At 43.4% G+C, this 16060-nt stretch overlaps 1 protein-coding gene across 2 annotated transcripts in view; it reads left to right on the top strand.

Annotated features, from left to right (window-relative positions):
• The first annotated feature begins 545 nt into the window (after window positions 1–545).
• dntt (deoxynucleotidyltransferase, terminal) overlaps window positions 546–16060 on the top strand; it is an 82998-nt gene continuing 67483 nt past the window's right edge. The window contains exons 1-3 of one of the 2 annotated variants that reach the window (XM_084375180.1): window positions 546–600; window positions 3938–4112; window positions 6724–6834. In XM_084375180.1, the coding sequence (XP_084231306.1) occupies window positions 4029–4112; window positions 6724–6834 (195 nt within the window). In that variant the 5' untranslated portion in view covers window positions 546–600; window positions 3938–4028. Of the gene's footprint in view, window positions 601–3937; window positions 4113–6723; window positions 6835–11116; window positions 11366–16060 lie in introns of those variants that run through there. The other variant, XM_084375179.1, reaches the window with a different exon arrangement.

The following is a 16060-nucleotide window of genomic DNA, read 5'->3' as shown; positions in this document are numbered from 1 at the left end:
TTTAACCAACATGTGTGTGTGTGTTAGTGTTTAAGTGCGTGTCTAAGTGTGCATGCCAGCCGTGCGCCAGCTTGGCCATGGCAGCATTCCCAGAAACACAGCTTGAGCGCTCCTACGGTTACACTTGGCTTGATACAATTGTTTGAAACCAACGACAGGAAGTAGAGCGTGCCTGCCTCAAACTGACATTAATTCTGCAAGCCGACAAAACTGATATCAGCTGCAGTTTGATAGCAACACCTCCCCTATCACGTCTTCCACAAGTTATAGGCACACTGCCTTGAGCATATGGTCAGACACACTGCGTGGATTCCTCTGTGCATAAGAACACACACACACACACACACACTGATAAACACAGCACACACCAGTCTCCTCTTGTCCTAATTTCAAGTCTGAGGCTTGTGAACGTGGATCCAGATATCGACGTGCTTGTCCCGGCTGATTGATGAGCTGCGATAAATGCTCTTTCAAGAATGACCGAGGTGAAGTGAAGTTGGAAACTCGACAGACGTTCCCTCAGGATCCAGAGGTGTCTTCTTAGTTTCACCCACTGTTGGCAGAAGAAGGACGGTTAGCTCATCTCCCAGCCCTTGTAACGTAAGCGTTTCGGGGTGACTTAGGGGCCATCAAAAAATGTATTATGATGAAATAAGTATACTACATTGGTCTAATGTAGCAACGTTGATTAATAATGCCAGTTTTTTCATAGGTAACATACAGTATAATGTGTCCAGGGTTGTGAGGGTTACTTTAACAATGCACTCTCATACAGCTTCTAATTACCTCTTCAAAAATGTAGTCAGTAACATAATCCAAGTATAACAATATAAAGGCAATGTAACTTGATTACTTTTCATCACTTTTGGATTACTTCAGTACCAAACATATTTCTGAAGCGTAAATGAAACCGCCAAAAGTACAAAGCTAACGTTAGGCTACAAACAAACTACATGCGGACGTCAAGGTCTTCAGTGCCACCACTAAGCTTCTTACTACGCTACACTATACACACTTGAATTGATCAATTTATAAGTTGTAAAGGTTCTGCTACTGTAGCTAGTAATCTAGTAAACTGGAGATGTAAATGTTTTGTAGTCTATGTTAGATAATTATCCTAAGATGTTTGCCTTTGCATCATCATCATAGTTTCAGAATGGCTAAAAAACTCTGTATAAACAGATTATTTCAGATTATACTCTTTCTTCAGCTCCGTGCAACATGTGGAGAAATCCAAAGCTTGACGGGCGTATCTCGCCAAATTAAGCTGTGATTGGATAAACCCCATTTGGCGAAATGGCCATGTCCTCATGTTGTTTATCTGTGATGTGACATCCTGGTTAATTAGGCATAGCAGCTCTCCTTGAGTGAGTTTAATAATATTTTAATGAAATTTAATTTAGAAGTTTATTTATTATGATTAATTTACTACTCACAATAATCACGTATATCTCAGTGTGGATGCTGGAAAAGGCAAACAGATGAAACCTTGCAATGGTGTAAAAATCTGATGTGGACGTACTCTATCTTTGATCCGCCTGTTGGTTTCACTGGGATGAATGAGAGGGTAGCTGCTGACATGATCGGGGGCAGAGAGACGGCTCGAGAGAGTTCTCCATATCAAAGCTCATTGACTTTAGCCTGTCCTTGTGTCTGGGCTCGGTCCCACTGATTCTGCGGAGTAAAATCTGTTGCTGGGCTCGTGTTCTCGCTCATTTGCATGTCGATCTGCTGTTTTACATTCTGCGCGGCTACACATGAGATAAGGATCCAAATTCAGGGGCTGGATTAGATCAAGGTAAACAGGGGAGAGTGCTTTTTTTCTATGATCTTCAAACTCCAATGTAGCAACTCAACCCCCCGTGATTTTAGAGGGAAATCAACCCAAGAGCCAAATCTCTATTACAGCGGTAAGACAACTGTTCACGGCCGGTGAATTTAAGCTTTTGGAGATAATAGCTGTGTCCCTGAGATACCTTACATGCTCCTCTTTGTTCACGTCTGTGGGCTGGGAAGGATCTTTCTTTTTTTCAACGTGGACCATCGGTGGCCGGACTGGTATACCGAGCAGATAGAGGATTAGTTTCGCCAGTGATTTGGCCAATTAGGCCTCAGCCTGAGCTCTGCTGGGACGTGTCTTAAGGAGTCTTTCCACTGATTTACACACGCCAGGAGAGAGGAAGAGGAGGAGCATGCTGAGGGTAATTATGCACGGCTGAACGCCCTGATTGGGTATGGTAGTTAGACTCCGTGGCAGGAAGCAGAGGGGAGTAGGCCGTGATAAAAAGTCTGTCGAGAAAGTCTCGGTGGAGCTCTAGGAGGCACTGGTTGAATGAGTTCGGCTATCAAATAGTGGAGGGAGGCACCGAGGGTCTGAGCTGATTGTTGTTCACCCAGTGTTGATCCCCAAACAGCACGAACAAGACCATGACTCTGAGATCTGAGCTGCATTTCAAAAGCTTCACTTGAGCCTTCTGCACTCTCTAAAGGCTGCTGAGACCGAGACAGGAAAGTTACTTCTGTGAAATCAAGCAGTGAAGAAAGTCTTCCAATCAAACAATTCAAGGTGTCTTGGAATCCTACTAATCTATAAACACAAGGCTGACAGGACTATTTGAATGAGCGAGTGGTCACTCGTGTATAAGTATGAATTATAACCAGACTCTGCAGCTCTACAGTGCTTTTTAGGGTCTTTCAGCTTGTGGTTTTGGATTCCAGACCCGCAAGTTTGCTGTTTTGGTTTCCTCTCACTGCTCCTGTGTTATCATTCTCACCTGCAGCTGTTTTTCGTGACAAACTGATGGTACGCTAGCTGCTGAGCACCAATGCGAAGGCAGACAAAGCTAGCGAATAGCTGGTAAACACAAAGGAGCATTTAGCAGCTAAAGAGCCAGATATTCTCCTCAAAAGTTGGTGGAGACCAAAGCGGAGCTTAAAGTGAATATTGGAAAACCCGACTCCAAATGAGAGCTGGATGTGCAAATTAGCATCTGTGTGCTAACGTGGTGAACAAAGGCGAAAATATGTTACTGTTGTGGTCACAGCTTTTTCCTGACCCCCAGTTGAGCAATAAAATGCCCGTCCTGGGGCTCCTGGGTCCAAAGACGTATTAATCAAAAACACCGAAGTTACCAACCAAAGCTACAAACAATCATGGCAGTGGCAGACCAGCTCCTCCCATGTTCAGCGTGGTAAAATTGCTTTCTTTTTATCAAAGTAGTCTGGTGGATTTAAAGAGAGACTACAGGTGGATATAACAGCTTTTGCTTCCCGTTGGTAAATCCCTCATATATATCAGTCTGTGCAGGGAGCAATCAGGCTTACTCATCCCAAATCACTTCTGCCACATTATCTTTATAGTTGTGTTATATGCTATCAAAAACAAACCCAAATGCAAGACACCAGGGCAGACAGAACAAAATGAGAGCTTTATTAACCTAAAGCTGAATCCACTAAAATCAAAGTCAGGCAACAAAACTGACAAAAACAGGTTGGGGCAAATCGAAAGAGAAAAACAAAACTAAATGAAGTACAAACCAGGATGAAGCTTAGGGATCCAAGGCAGGAATGCAGAAAACACATGGAGCAAACACAGTGACAAAGGGCCTAAGAACAAATAAAACACAAGTGTACATAGAAAAAGGGGCAGGAAAAAGACAAAGACAGGAAGTGGAAAGTCACAAGAAACACGTGAGGATGAACCCTATAAAAAACAAAAACATGACATTTTGTGTCCTTTGTCATATAATATTTGCTTCCTGTGTGAAAGTACAACAAAAACAGTCGACTTGCGAATTAATCACGCTAAAATGCTCTGGTGTGTAAAGGCCTTTCGCCTAAACAATGATCACCACTGTCTTTGAGCTTCGACAGAATGGAATAAAACCTTAACCTGAACTAAAAAACATCTCACAGCTGTTTTCTCTGTCCTCTGCAGCGATGAGATCACTCATGTGGTGTCAGAGGACAACCAGGCTTCATCCCTGTGGAAGTGGCTGAAGGACTGCGCCTTAAAGAATCTACCAGACATGCACGTGTTGGACATCAGCTGGTTCACTGACAGCATGAGGGACGGGAGACCTGTTGCTGTGGAGACCAGACACCTCATTCAGGTTTGCTTGTCTCACAAGCCAGACAGAGGATGTACTGTAGATAGATATAGGATATATAGGGTAAGCACTAGATGGCACTACGAGCCAAACAGGAGGCTTTGCATTGAGTGTGATGTCGCAAATAAAAATGACATGCACATGCAGTATTTGAGGAAACGCTATGATTTAATACTCTTTCGTGCAGGAAATGCATATCTTCTCAGTCCCCTTCCTCTGAATCTATAATGTCACCCCTCCCCCCCCAGCAGGGAGCTCTTACAGAGAGGACACATCTAACTTCCCTCAGCCTCTGCTCATATTCCCACACTTCACCTCGCTGATAGCAGCAGAAACATCCCCCATATTGTGTGGGAGTGTCAAATGAACCCATCAGCTGGACGTCGGCGCTAAGAGCAGCCCACAAACTGGAACACACACATGGAGACACACATATTTCCCCTATGAGGGCTTGGCAGCATATGGATCCAAAATAAAGAAATATGTTCTCTCCTGTTCCTCCCACAGTGGAGTAGAAGAAACATTCGTGAAGTCACGTTTGCCAAGCTCCATCTCAGTTTCCTCCAAGCAGCCTGTGACGGCGTTAACGGTCACGCTGACATTCGCCCGTGCTTGTGCTTTCATGTGAATTATCCCCCCTCCCTCCCAAAAAACAAAAAAAGCTTTTGTCTTGCTCTGGCATTGATTCCACACGGCCACGTGAGTGTGGCACATCAGCTTCTAGTCGGCTGCATCATTAAGTGACAAGGCTAATGATGCCACGCTGACATTTATTGACCCGTCTCCCCAGGTAACCACGAGCCCACTTCTCCTCTTGTTTGGCGGTGCAATCCCTCTCTGAAGCGAACGAGGTAACGCGCGGTGGCATTTTATGTGTTCGTCGCTTCCAGTAGATTGTTTTTATGAGTCATAAATCCATTTAAGGAGCTACCATGTAGGGATAAAATATTCCCCAAACAGGCTACTTCTTGGGCACATTTGCCTGCGGCTCTTCTTGATAGTCTGGAAATGCAATGTGTTTTACTATCATAAATATTCTACAGCGAGCCAGGGAGGAATTTTAAGCACTAAACCCATTGAAATGTAATATTTGTATTTATAATGTGACATTGCTTGCTGGCTTGCAGAGAGGGCTGTTTAGCCTATTTAAGTGGAGGGGTGGTGAGATGTGAGAGTACGCTGCTTGAAAGGCAGGAAAATGGAGATGATTGCCAGAGATGCTGTTTCTGGCTCATGAACATGTGTCTGCCTTCACTCTTCTGAGGAGAACAGGTGCGCCGGGCGTCGGAGGAGGATGTTTGTGGGTTAGTGTGTAGGTGCGTGGGTGCAGGGGCCAGGCGACGTCCCTTAAGAGGCGGTACGTGTGTGACCTTTGTCCCGCTCGGCGGCCCGAGAGGATTTCACTAACCCACCTGAGTGCACTTCTCCGCCTGCGTAACAGGCATTAACACTGAGGCAGGAACAGGCCTGGAGTGGGCGAGGTCCTGCTTCCTGTGCCTTTTCATCTCAGCAGATGGTATGTGGAGGAAGAAAGCTGCACACATTAGCTTAGTTACATCTAAGCCCATACAGTAAAGGTGGAGAGGACACTGGAGAGAAGGCCAGGAGGGGATACGCTGCCTGTGAGATCAGTCTGAGAGCTTTAACTTCTCGCAGAGTTATAGGCCTGTATAATAACCGAGCCCAGATGGGGAAAACCAACCTCTGCATGCTGATGAACAGACGCTCGTCTCCACGGACCCACAATCCCATATTGGATTAAACAAACCGCAGCTGAGGTGGAAAAGTGATGGAGAACCCCCCTGTTGTATTTAGAGGGAGCGCAGTTAGGGGAGTTTCTACGACAGTTTTACTTTTGATTGGCAGAAAAATTGTGCCGTGAAATATATTCAAAGTTATTCAATTTTTTTTTTTTCCCTTGAGAACAGGAAAAGGCTCCTGGCAGAGAATAAATGATGAACATTTTTTGAATCCCTTACTGATTGATTCGGCCCAGCAGTGTGAGAGGTACCAGCTCTTTTTCATTATCTTTTTGAGACACCCCTGTTCCGTCTGCAGCATCCGTCCCAGTCAACACCGCACGCTGACAATCTCACCATCTTCCTCTCCCTCCCTGTATCAGTCTCCCACCCAATCCATTGGTAATTTTATGGACACAATGTTCCCTTTTGTGAAGTCTAATTGTCGGCAAGAATATTAATATTACATTGGTAATCCTTTTGACACATATATTACAAATGGGGAACCGTTTCTTCATAGAATGAAAAGGCAATTTACAGGAGGCAAATTGGATGATGGCAAGCAGATTTGTAATGCCACGGGTTAGGTAGCGTAATGGATTTGGATGCCACCAGACTGTGAGATGAGTGTCATTAGCCTGTTGCCCTGGAGACACACAGTCATAAAAATAACTTCTCCAAGGCAAATGGCTACATTTTTATGTAATTCAATTTGAACTCCCGGCTCTGAGCTTGTCAGGAATAGCCTTACACACATTTAGCTGGTCAACAGTTTGCAAGAGCTCAGAAAATTAAGATGCTATTATGACCGTATGTGTGTGTGTGTGTGTGTGTGTGTGTTGTCACTTGTCCCTGGTTATTTTTTCTGTGCACAGGACACGGTGCCCACACTGCCAGAAGGTTCTACACCCACTGCCGTGGCCGTCGTTTCTCAATACGCCTGCCAGAGACGGACAACCACAGAAAACAATAACAAGATTTTCACAGTAAGACACAGTTACTCAACATCATTCTGGACACTTTCAGCCACCAGAGGCTGCCGCTCTGACTGACTTTGCAGTGTAAAAAGCCGCCTAACCTGTTCTGCTCTAATTGGACGGCTGGCTTGCTTCACTCACCAGCGCTCTGACACAACTCTCCCCAAAATACATTAACCTGCAAATGAGCAGCATCTGCAGCTGCTGCACGTTGGAGGTGCAACAGCTGACATGCCCACGATCCCTGGCACAGGGGGCTGGCACAGACACGCCCTGAGGCGCCGCGCGCTACGCCAAGATGGGCAACGGACGTGACACTCCTCACAAGCGATGATGGATCTGTACCTCTGCCATCTGGTGGGCAGTGCGGGTGGGAGGGCTGAGGCGGCGGGCTGAGGAAGGGACTCGCAGGTTCCCACACAGAAGGGGGAAGTGGTTCATCGGCTGATTGGCTCAGATGTTGATGAGATTGACGGAAAGGGGAAATGATGCATTGAGATAATGGCAGTGAAGCTGCAGGTGCAGAGTGAGAAGGCAGTCATGGAATAGAAACAAGGTAGTGTCGACATGCAGTCTATATATAACCAAACAAATATAAACTACTGTGCAAATAAGGGTATGAATAGTGCTGAAAAGACTAGTTTAGCTACAATAATTAAACATTTTTGATAATTGATTAATTATTAAGAGCACTAATGAAGCAATTATCTCAAACTGCGGCTTTTTTTCAGCTTCATTAATTGCATCCGTTCTCTTTTTTCTTCTTCTTGGATGTTGAATGCCCTCCCAGCATTAAGCCGTAACAACAGCAACATCATTTCAGCTGTGTTCAGACTGCGGGCAAATCAAATCTGTTTCTCAAATCAGATCTTTAAGGCAATCTGTCCGTGCCGTTGTTTGCAAGTGAACAGAGGTTTTGTGCTCAGTCATCACCAACCAATCTGCACGGTTTGCTCTTGTCAAGACACAGGCGTCAATCATGACGCACACTTTCCAACAATCATGCTATCATGGAGCAGATGATGCATTTCAGCGTGACTGTGCACAGACTGCTGTTCTCTGTGTTGTCCTCCGTACTGCTCTGCTGGTAGCAGCATGGATTCTTCATCTTGACTGACCACTTGTGATCGCACCTCACTTCCCTGCTGTATGTGCAGATAAACACGTACATCTCTGAGACGAGAGGGCACGAGGCTTTTTACACAAAGAATGAATTCATGTACAATATTCGCCGAGTTGACAAGAAGGCCCAAATAATTAAGAATTTGTCATAGAAAGCGTTTAATAAAGTTAGTAAAGTTTCTCCTAACTCAACAACTCACAATATTGAGCGATTTTATAAGGGAGTCTGGGGATTTTTTTCCCCACCTCATCTCCTGGCTGTTGGTGACTGTAGGTGCTGTGGCTGCTTTGACCTGTAGTGTGTTGGTGTTCAAGTTAGCCTGTCCACTGTAGTGCAGGACACTCTCAAATTGTAAATTATTGATAATGATCATTACATAGAAGTCATCCCAGCCATTTAAATTAATACAAAAACATGAATGTTGCACACCATTTACAATGACGTCATTATATAGACTGACTGCATCCATAAGTTGTTTTTGCTGCTCATTCCCAGACTGTCAGAATAAACTGACAAAGATGGACACAGGTAAACCTAATAGGGCAATCAGAAAAGACGAGAAGAAACACAAAGACAGGAAATGGAAAGTAAAACATGAATAATGACACAGACTGCCTAAAGTCAGTATGGATATGCCAAATAAAGGATTTGGGCTGGCAGACTGATCATAGCCTTCCCTTTTCCTCAGAGAAGCCACTACCAACAACACAGGACAAAGTGTGAGTTTATTCATTAATTTAGTCTCTAATGGAGACGTGACAGCAGACAGAAACGGTGCCAGGCTGCCAGCCTGACTGGTGAACCAGTCAGCCTTCATTTTCCCAGGAGATTTTGCGCCGGGTGGCAGAAACACACTGACACAGTTAAAGTGACGTTTATAGGGAACCAATAAAATGCGATGGTGTAATAATCTTCTAGCCATTGAATGAATGGACTGTTAGTTGGAAGAAAAACAGTCAATTTGAGAAATAATGTAAATTATGATGGACATTTTTCACTATTTGTATTGTATAGGCTTAAAAATTAATCTAGGAAACAACTTAAAACGCTGTGACCCAATGGAACAATCTCCCTAAAGGAAGAAATACTCTGTATTGCAGAGACACATCCATACTGATGCACTCTCTCTCACTTTGCTTGTTGTGCTCCCTCTCAGACGCTCTGTCTTGATGCCATATTTGGCACAGAATATGAAATCAGAGTTCTGAGATATGCACACCGTGAAGTGACTGGCAAACCTATGTGTGTTTGTGTGGGAGTGTGGAGACCCGCTGATGAGTTTGTGTAAGACCTATTAAGCACAGCTTACCGAGGGCCTGCGAGGCATCTGTTTCATAATGACTTTTTACCTCCCAGTGACGGTAAACGTACATAATAGATGCTCACACGTGTACTGAAACTCACCCACATGTGCTCGCATGTGCGCACCCACGCACGCCTCACCTGGGGAGGACGGCTGTTCAATCTCTTATCCCCTGTTTCTTTCCACAGCATTAACTCCATAATTAGCAGTCCCACTCAATTTCCCTATCCCCATGATTAACTCATTATCCCCACATAAAGCCACATCAAAGAAGACTTTCTGATTAGAGAGAAAGGTTGTTGTCAATGTGAGCTGGAGCCACAGGTGAAACACTCCGCAGAGGCAGAAATGCAATTACCTGAAATAAATTTTAAAAAATAGGAGTTGCCCTGTCCTTTGACTTCAAATCAATTCTCTGTTCAGAAATGTGCAACAAACCACTCGACACAGGATATGATCTACGTATACAATACAGTGCAGTGTAGCTAATGAGGGCAAGCTATTGATCCACAATGGTAAAGCTATCCTTGATCTCCAGCCGTCTGCTTGATTGCAAGGCACAGTAATGATGTAATGCTGGTGAATACATGTCTGATGAAAAACCTTTCAGGAACCTGAGATACATTAAAAATGTGTTTATATAAGTGTGATGTCTGTCTTTATCTTCGCAGCTATTATTGTTTCTATGTGCTAATAATTATCTCCTCCATTTCAATGCTAAATGTGAACACAAAGGTTTTTCTTTTGAATACAAACTGTGGAGCAACTGTGCTGGTTCTCAGTTATAGATATTTTCATAATTCAGATTTAAATGTGTAATTTATAACATCCAGCCACTAAATGTGGGTCTCCTTCTCCCCCTTCTATTGCATTCATGTTACAACACCGCTGTGGTTGCTAGTTTGTGCACTAGCTAACATTGCTAGCTAGCAAACGTTAATGTTGCTCATGCTAGATTATGCTAATGTTGCTAATGCTAGATAACATGAACGTTGCTAATGCTAATGTTGCTAGCTAGCTAACATTAGGGTGTAGAGTATAGGTAGGAATCAACAATTTTTACATTTTTTTCCCACAAACTGGCAACAACCAAGACTCTTGATGCTGATGAAACACAGATAGGCCTACCATATGAAACTTATGCTAATGTTGCTAATCCTACCTGGCTAACTTTCAGGCAGTACAGTATGATGGCCACATACTGTAGGTAGAAATCAACTGGAACCAACTATCAGAATTCTTACACAGACATGAACAAAACAATAATTTTCGACCTGACAAATATTATTATTCTGCATTATTTACCTGCATTTATTCTCCAAGTTCTCTAGATGTATTATTTTTGTCTACATGAAAATGTTGACCCAATATGCCCTTTAACACTGAAGATATACTGCACTTGGCACTAGTTGGTTGGTGTCCTTGCCGTCCAGTCATGTAGACTCTGTCAGAGTGTTGGAAAGTGGCCAGATATAGATTACCGATGCTCCTTCATTCATGTTGTCAATAACGTGCTGACAGGCTCTCACTCATTATCAAACCAGACGAGCGGTGTCAGAGGCTCCGGCTGCTAATCTATAACAAACATACAGTAGAAGACTGTAGTCCATCTTTTTGGTACATGCACCTCTGTGTCATGGCAAGCCTGGCCAGCTGTCACCTAGCAACCGCTACCTAATGAGTTTGTCTTCAAATTGACATCCTGGGATGTTTTTATTTTTTATTCTTTATATTACTTCAACTGCTCCTGCTGTCCATTTCCATTGGGTAACCCAGTGTAGCACAAAGAGTGACAAAGTCAACAAATAGAGGAGATGGACAGGTTAAGCACAGGACTTCCATCCAGGGGATCGCTGTTCAATCTTCTGTGTGCGATGCCAAGTGGTGTGACAAAGCATTTCAGTATTAGTATTTGATGACCTGTAGCTTTAAAGCTTCGACCACTAGACTTTTAGACCTGAGGCCTTCGATGATGCCCTGAGTCCCCTGGAGGCAGTATCTGATGTCACGGATGCAGACTGCAGAGCGAATAGAAATCTGCATAACTTTCTCAACAGGGGACCATAAACTGTCCAGGACAACCATTTGTAAGAAGGACGATTATTCTTGGCATGGTAAGATATGCATTTATCAGGAGCAGAAACAGCCCGGTTCCTCAACTTGGAATCTCTTGGCTCAAATTAAATGAGGCGCTATTGATTCATGTTATGCAATGACGATGGCTGCCCTGTTGCTCTCGTTGGCCAGCTAGGAGACATAATGTTAGCAGCTAGTTTACCACGTTCAACAAGCTCTCTTTGCTTTTTAGTCTAATAAATACATAAATAACTCCGTCAGATGCAACAGTCATATAAAACCAGAGCAAAATAGCGGTCACTATGTACATAAGTCTGAAAACTCTACCTGGTACAACAGTTAGCCTACTCCTGACTGCTGTAGGTGTGTCACCGCTATCAGGCTAGCGTGTTAGTACTGGGAAATTTTGGCTGCACTTTCATGCTAACAGCTTTAGCAATACCTCTACCTAGCCTTGTGGAAGACTCCAGCCATGCTCAATGAGTGCACGGGCAGACAGGTAGGCTGTCGTTTCATATCAACCGAAGGAAACAAGGCCTTAAAAAGTGACAAGTACTGGATTTTTTTTTTTTTTCAGAGCGTCTGATTTTTGGATTGCTGTCAGGATCTTATCAGATTCCTCCATATGTAAAAAATGCTTCCAAAATAATCTGTCAAACCTATCTTAAAGTGGCACTATGTAGTTTTGGAGAAGAAATTCAAACTCAGAATTTGAATATTTACAATTTTAATGAGGTAATAATACAAACTCAGAAATATTTATGTTTTCCAATCAAGCTGCTCCCAGAGTAAAATAATATCCCCATGACACTGTTTGAAGCTAGAAAGGTGGCAGGGTCCGCCACATATAAACAAAGTAAAACAGTGTGAGATTGTACGAGACTGTGTCCTTCAAGTCATTTATTCAGTCATGGAAATGAAGACAGCTTGCTTATTTTGTTTGTTAAGGCACAAAAAAGATCTTCCGATTAAAATTTCCTCCCCAAAACTACGCATTGCACCTTTAAATTAAGGAGCTAATTAACACACAGTATGTTTGTTAAGGTCACTGCACCTGGCCACAAACTTTATTCCACCAACCGAACAAATGTTGTGACAATGATACACATTGCGAGGCAAACACCCAGAGACTTTAATAGTGTATTATTGTATATGTGCACCGATGTGATCATCCCGGTGCGTGCTGTTTGTGCACAGACGCGTAGAAGGATCCATTAGACAGACAGAGGAAGAGTTGGAGGAAACAACCTGCAGTGTTTTCGGGATGGAGGGGAGGAGGGAGGAGCATCCGGGGCCAGCAGGGTGTGCTGCTGCAGGAGGAGGAAGTAGGTGGTGCAGAGAGGTGTCAGGATCAGGAAGAGAGGATGTGCATCATCTCAGCAACAGTACCCCAGTGAGGTGTCAATCACACACCGGCAGCAATCGGCCCTTCATTCCACAGCCATGCACTATTGATTTATTCATCCCTGCTCCCTCTTTATCCCTCACCATCTCACACTCTTTCCCTCCCGTAGCACTTCTCCCTGCCCTTTTGTTATGTCTAACAACACCCCATTCGTACTCTTGTTGTCTCCTGCTGTCTTGCTCTTGCTGTGAATGGGAAATTCCACACTGTCTTTGTGCATGTACACACAAGTCAAGCCTACACCCTGTTTTTTTTTCTTTTTTTTTTTATCTGCATAGCCATGAGTCTTCTGCTGTCATAATTTTACCATAAGCCTGATGTACGCCGACACAAAAATTGACATTTGTGTCTGGGCTGATTGACGTGCAGCATCGAATGGCTTTTCTCTGATGGCAACACACAAACCAAAATGTACAAGCAGACGCAGTTTGGGAGACTAATGAGGGGAGGCAAAGAAAGAGTTAGCGAGGGGAGGAGGCGCAGAGAGAAAGGGCAAAACATTCTGAATTTGTCTCCCTTCAGCACAAGGCCTCCAATGTATTGATAGCAGGAACGCCTGGCTGAGGAGATGGTTGGAGGGGGTATGGGGGCACTGAACCTTAAATGCATCAGACTGATACCCTCCAGCCCTCAGTGGAGTTAACATTCACAACTTAAAGAGCTAACAAACAGAAAGCTGAGGATCAGAAGCGAGTGCTTGTTCAGTACTTGTTTGCAGGTTTTTAATACTTTATCTACATGACAAATTTTGTTATATTTCGTATTAGAATGTTCTCGACTTTACTGTGAAGGAATTCGTGGAAACAAAAGTTAAACTTCTTTGTGTCATCGGAGATACTCCTTAATATTGCATGAAGGAAGAAAAAACCTCCAGAATTATGTCCACTATTTATTCATTAGATGTGGGATGGATAAAATCCATCTCCTCGCTATTAATCGTGTTAAAACTCTTCTCAGTGGGTTCTCTGACCTCCTTTCATGGTTTCTTTTTGTGCATGCAGAGAGGCGGGCTGCTGTGCGAACACGACTCGCAGGCATGTCCGTGATATCCAGTGGCGGGGGGTAAATCGGCGTGCTATATCAACGTCCCCGCGCACCAAGTCCCCCTACCAGCCTTAACTCTTCATTAATTAGATAAACGAATATACTGGGTGGGTTTTTGAAGCCTGCAGTGCTGACTCCATGCAGCTGCTAAGACAACATGACAGTTGACAGACTGGCTGCAGAGAGTGTGCGTCAGTGTGTAAGATCTTAAAATCCAGTTTTGCTGCGGGTGAGAAAATTATAATTTGGTGGTCTGCTGAATGCGATTTTGCAACAACAAGCAGCAAAGCAATTATTTCACTTCTCTGGTATCAAGAAAATATCGCCTGATTTAAAGAAATACACCATCGTTTTGCATCATTTTGAAGTTAAAATCTGAAATATTACAGTTTTTTGACCACTTGGGGGCAGCATAAAAACACTGACATAGTTGTTATGTCAATGGTGTTAGCAAACAATTTCCTGTTTACATTAGCACTTTTTAGAGCACTAGATTAAAGGTGCAACATGTAAGAATTTTGGTTCTTACATTACATACATGAATTGAAATGATCAGCAGAATGTGAAGAAATAACAGTATTGACGTTTTGTCAGAGACGTTAGATGGAAGTTAGCATGCTAATCAGCAAGCTTCAGGGCCACTTTGTAACCTAAGAGTTGATAGCCTGATTGTAAAACAACACCGAAGTTTCCCAGGTGCTCCGAGCTCGCAGTCCAGGCAGAGTCAGCTAAAGCGACTGCTAGCTGCACGGTTAACTGTGCTTACTAGCTGCTGCACAGTGCGGCATTCACTGTTTTTAAAGATTTATTAATATTTAGAGTGTCACGCATACAAATTGCACCAAATTCAACACTGCACATCCTTGGCTCCTCAATAACAAACCTGCCAATTTTGAAGTAGATCAGATAAATGGTCCTCAAGATATACGAATAACAGACAGACAGACAGAGGTTTCTGTCTTATAGTTTGATAAGTATATTAACTAGAGCATCTTTAAACAAGATGACTGGCATCATATTTTATCTCTGAGGGTGTAGTATAGGATTGTTGTTAGCTTAGCTTAGTTAAAAGACTGGAAAAGATTTATAAGATGCAGATTGCAGATGCAGTTAGATTGTTTCAACATTGACAGGCACCTTAGTTATTTCTGTTTGTGAATCCAAGTTAAAATTAAGGCATGTGAATATTATTTCCACAAGCTCTCAGGTTTTATACCTTTATTTTTAGCAGAGAGCAGAGAAAGGGAATGAAAGGGCACAGATGCTAATCAGTTTGCATTTGTTTTGATTTGATCAAGCTCATTTTCCCCACAGGCAATCTTGTGTTGGGCTCACAGTACAAGACATTCTTATACTAATGTATATACTAAAATATATAGTCTTTTTCATAGTTTAACTGATGCTGGGAGCCCGAACCAGTAAAGCCAGAACGCGTCTGGACAAACTACATGTAACAAACCCTGCACACTGAACACTCACACAACACAAGCGTGCCCTATCACCCATCCAATTACAAGCTTGCTTCTCCTATTTGTCGCATGCTGTGAAGAGAGTCCAGCTGCATGTGTGTGTTTGTGTGTTTGTGTATGTGTTGTATGTGTGTGTGCTGTGCTTGCTGGGATATAAAGAGTCGTTCCCTTTCCATGTGCTCTAGTAAACGGGTCAGTGCGTCTCCTGGGTGAGCTGGACTAAAGTCTGCTGCTCGCTGACCTGAGGCTGCATGTCTACACAGGACAGCGGGTGGTGCAGTGACCTCAGATCGCGGCTTGGCTAGAGGAGAGGAGAGGAAGGCATAAATACAGCCGAGTCTGTGCCGAGCTCACGCTGGGCTGCATCAAGTCCAGGTCCTGGATTTAGAATTCTTCAGCACGAGTCCCTGTAGTGGATTTTAGTATTTGTCCTTCAGGCGCTGTGCACTGTGACATGTATGGTATTTCACTGATATGTATTTCTATTATTGTCTTCTTTGCAAACATAACTAATTCATGCACTACATAAAGGGCAGAGTAGCAGCATGCAAGAGTTAGCATAATAGAAACGCTGACCCAAATGTCATCGGTTATTACCTTGCCTCCTTGTGATATCTAAGGTTTTAGACAAGGTATTACATGCTCAGTTGCCCGTTTTGTTAGAGCCTCACTAAGATATATCCTAAGAGATACTCCAACAACGTCTGAATACTCAACCCCCACACCTTTTTCTACTCCAGAATTTAAATGCACAGTGTGTAATTTCTGCTGCTACGGGTCTCTTAATCAGAACAAATCAAAAGCCAACCACCATT

This window comes from Pagrus pagrus (assembly GCF_965226575.1).
Source record: "Pagrus pagrus genome assembly, chromosome: 15".
Lineage (NCBI taxonomy): Eukaryota > Metazoa > Chordata > Actinopteri > Spariformes > Sparidae > Pagrus > Pagrus pagrus.
Note: the sequence above shows the minus strand (reverse complement) of the source record. Positions and strands in the feature narration are given on the sequence as shown.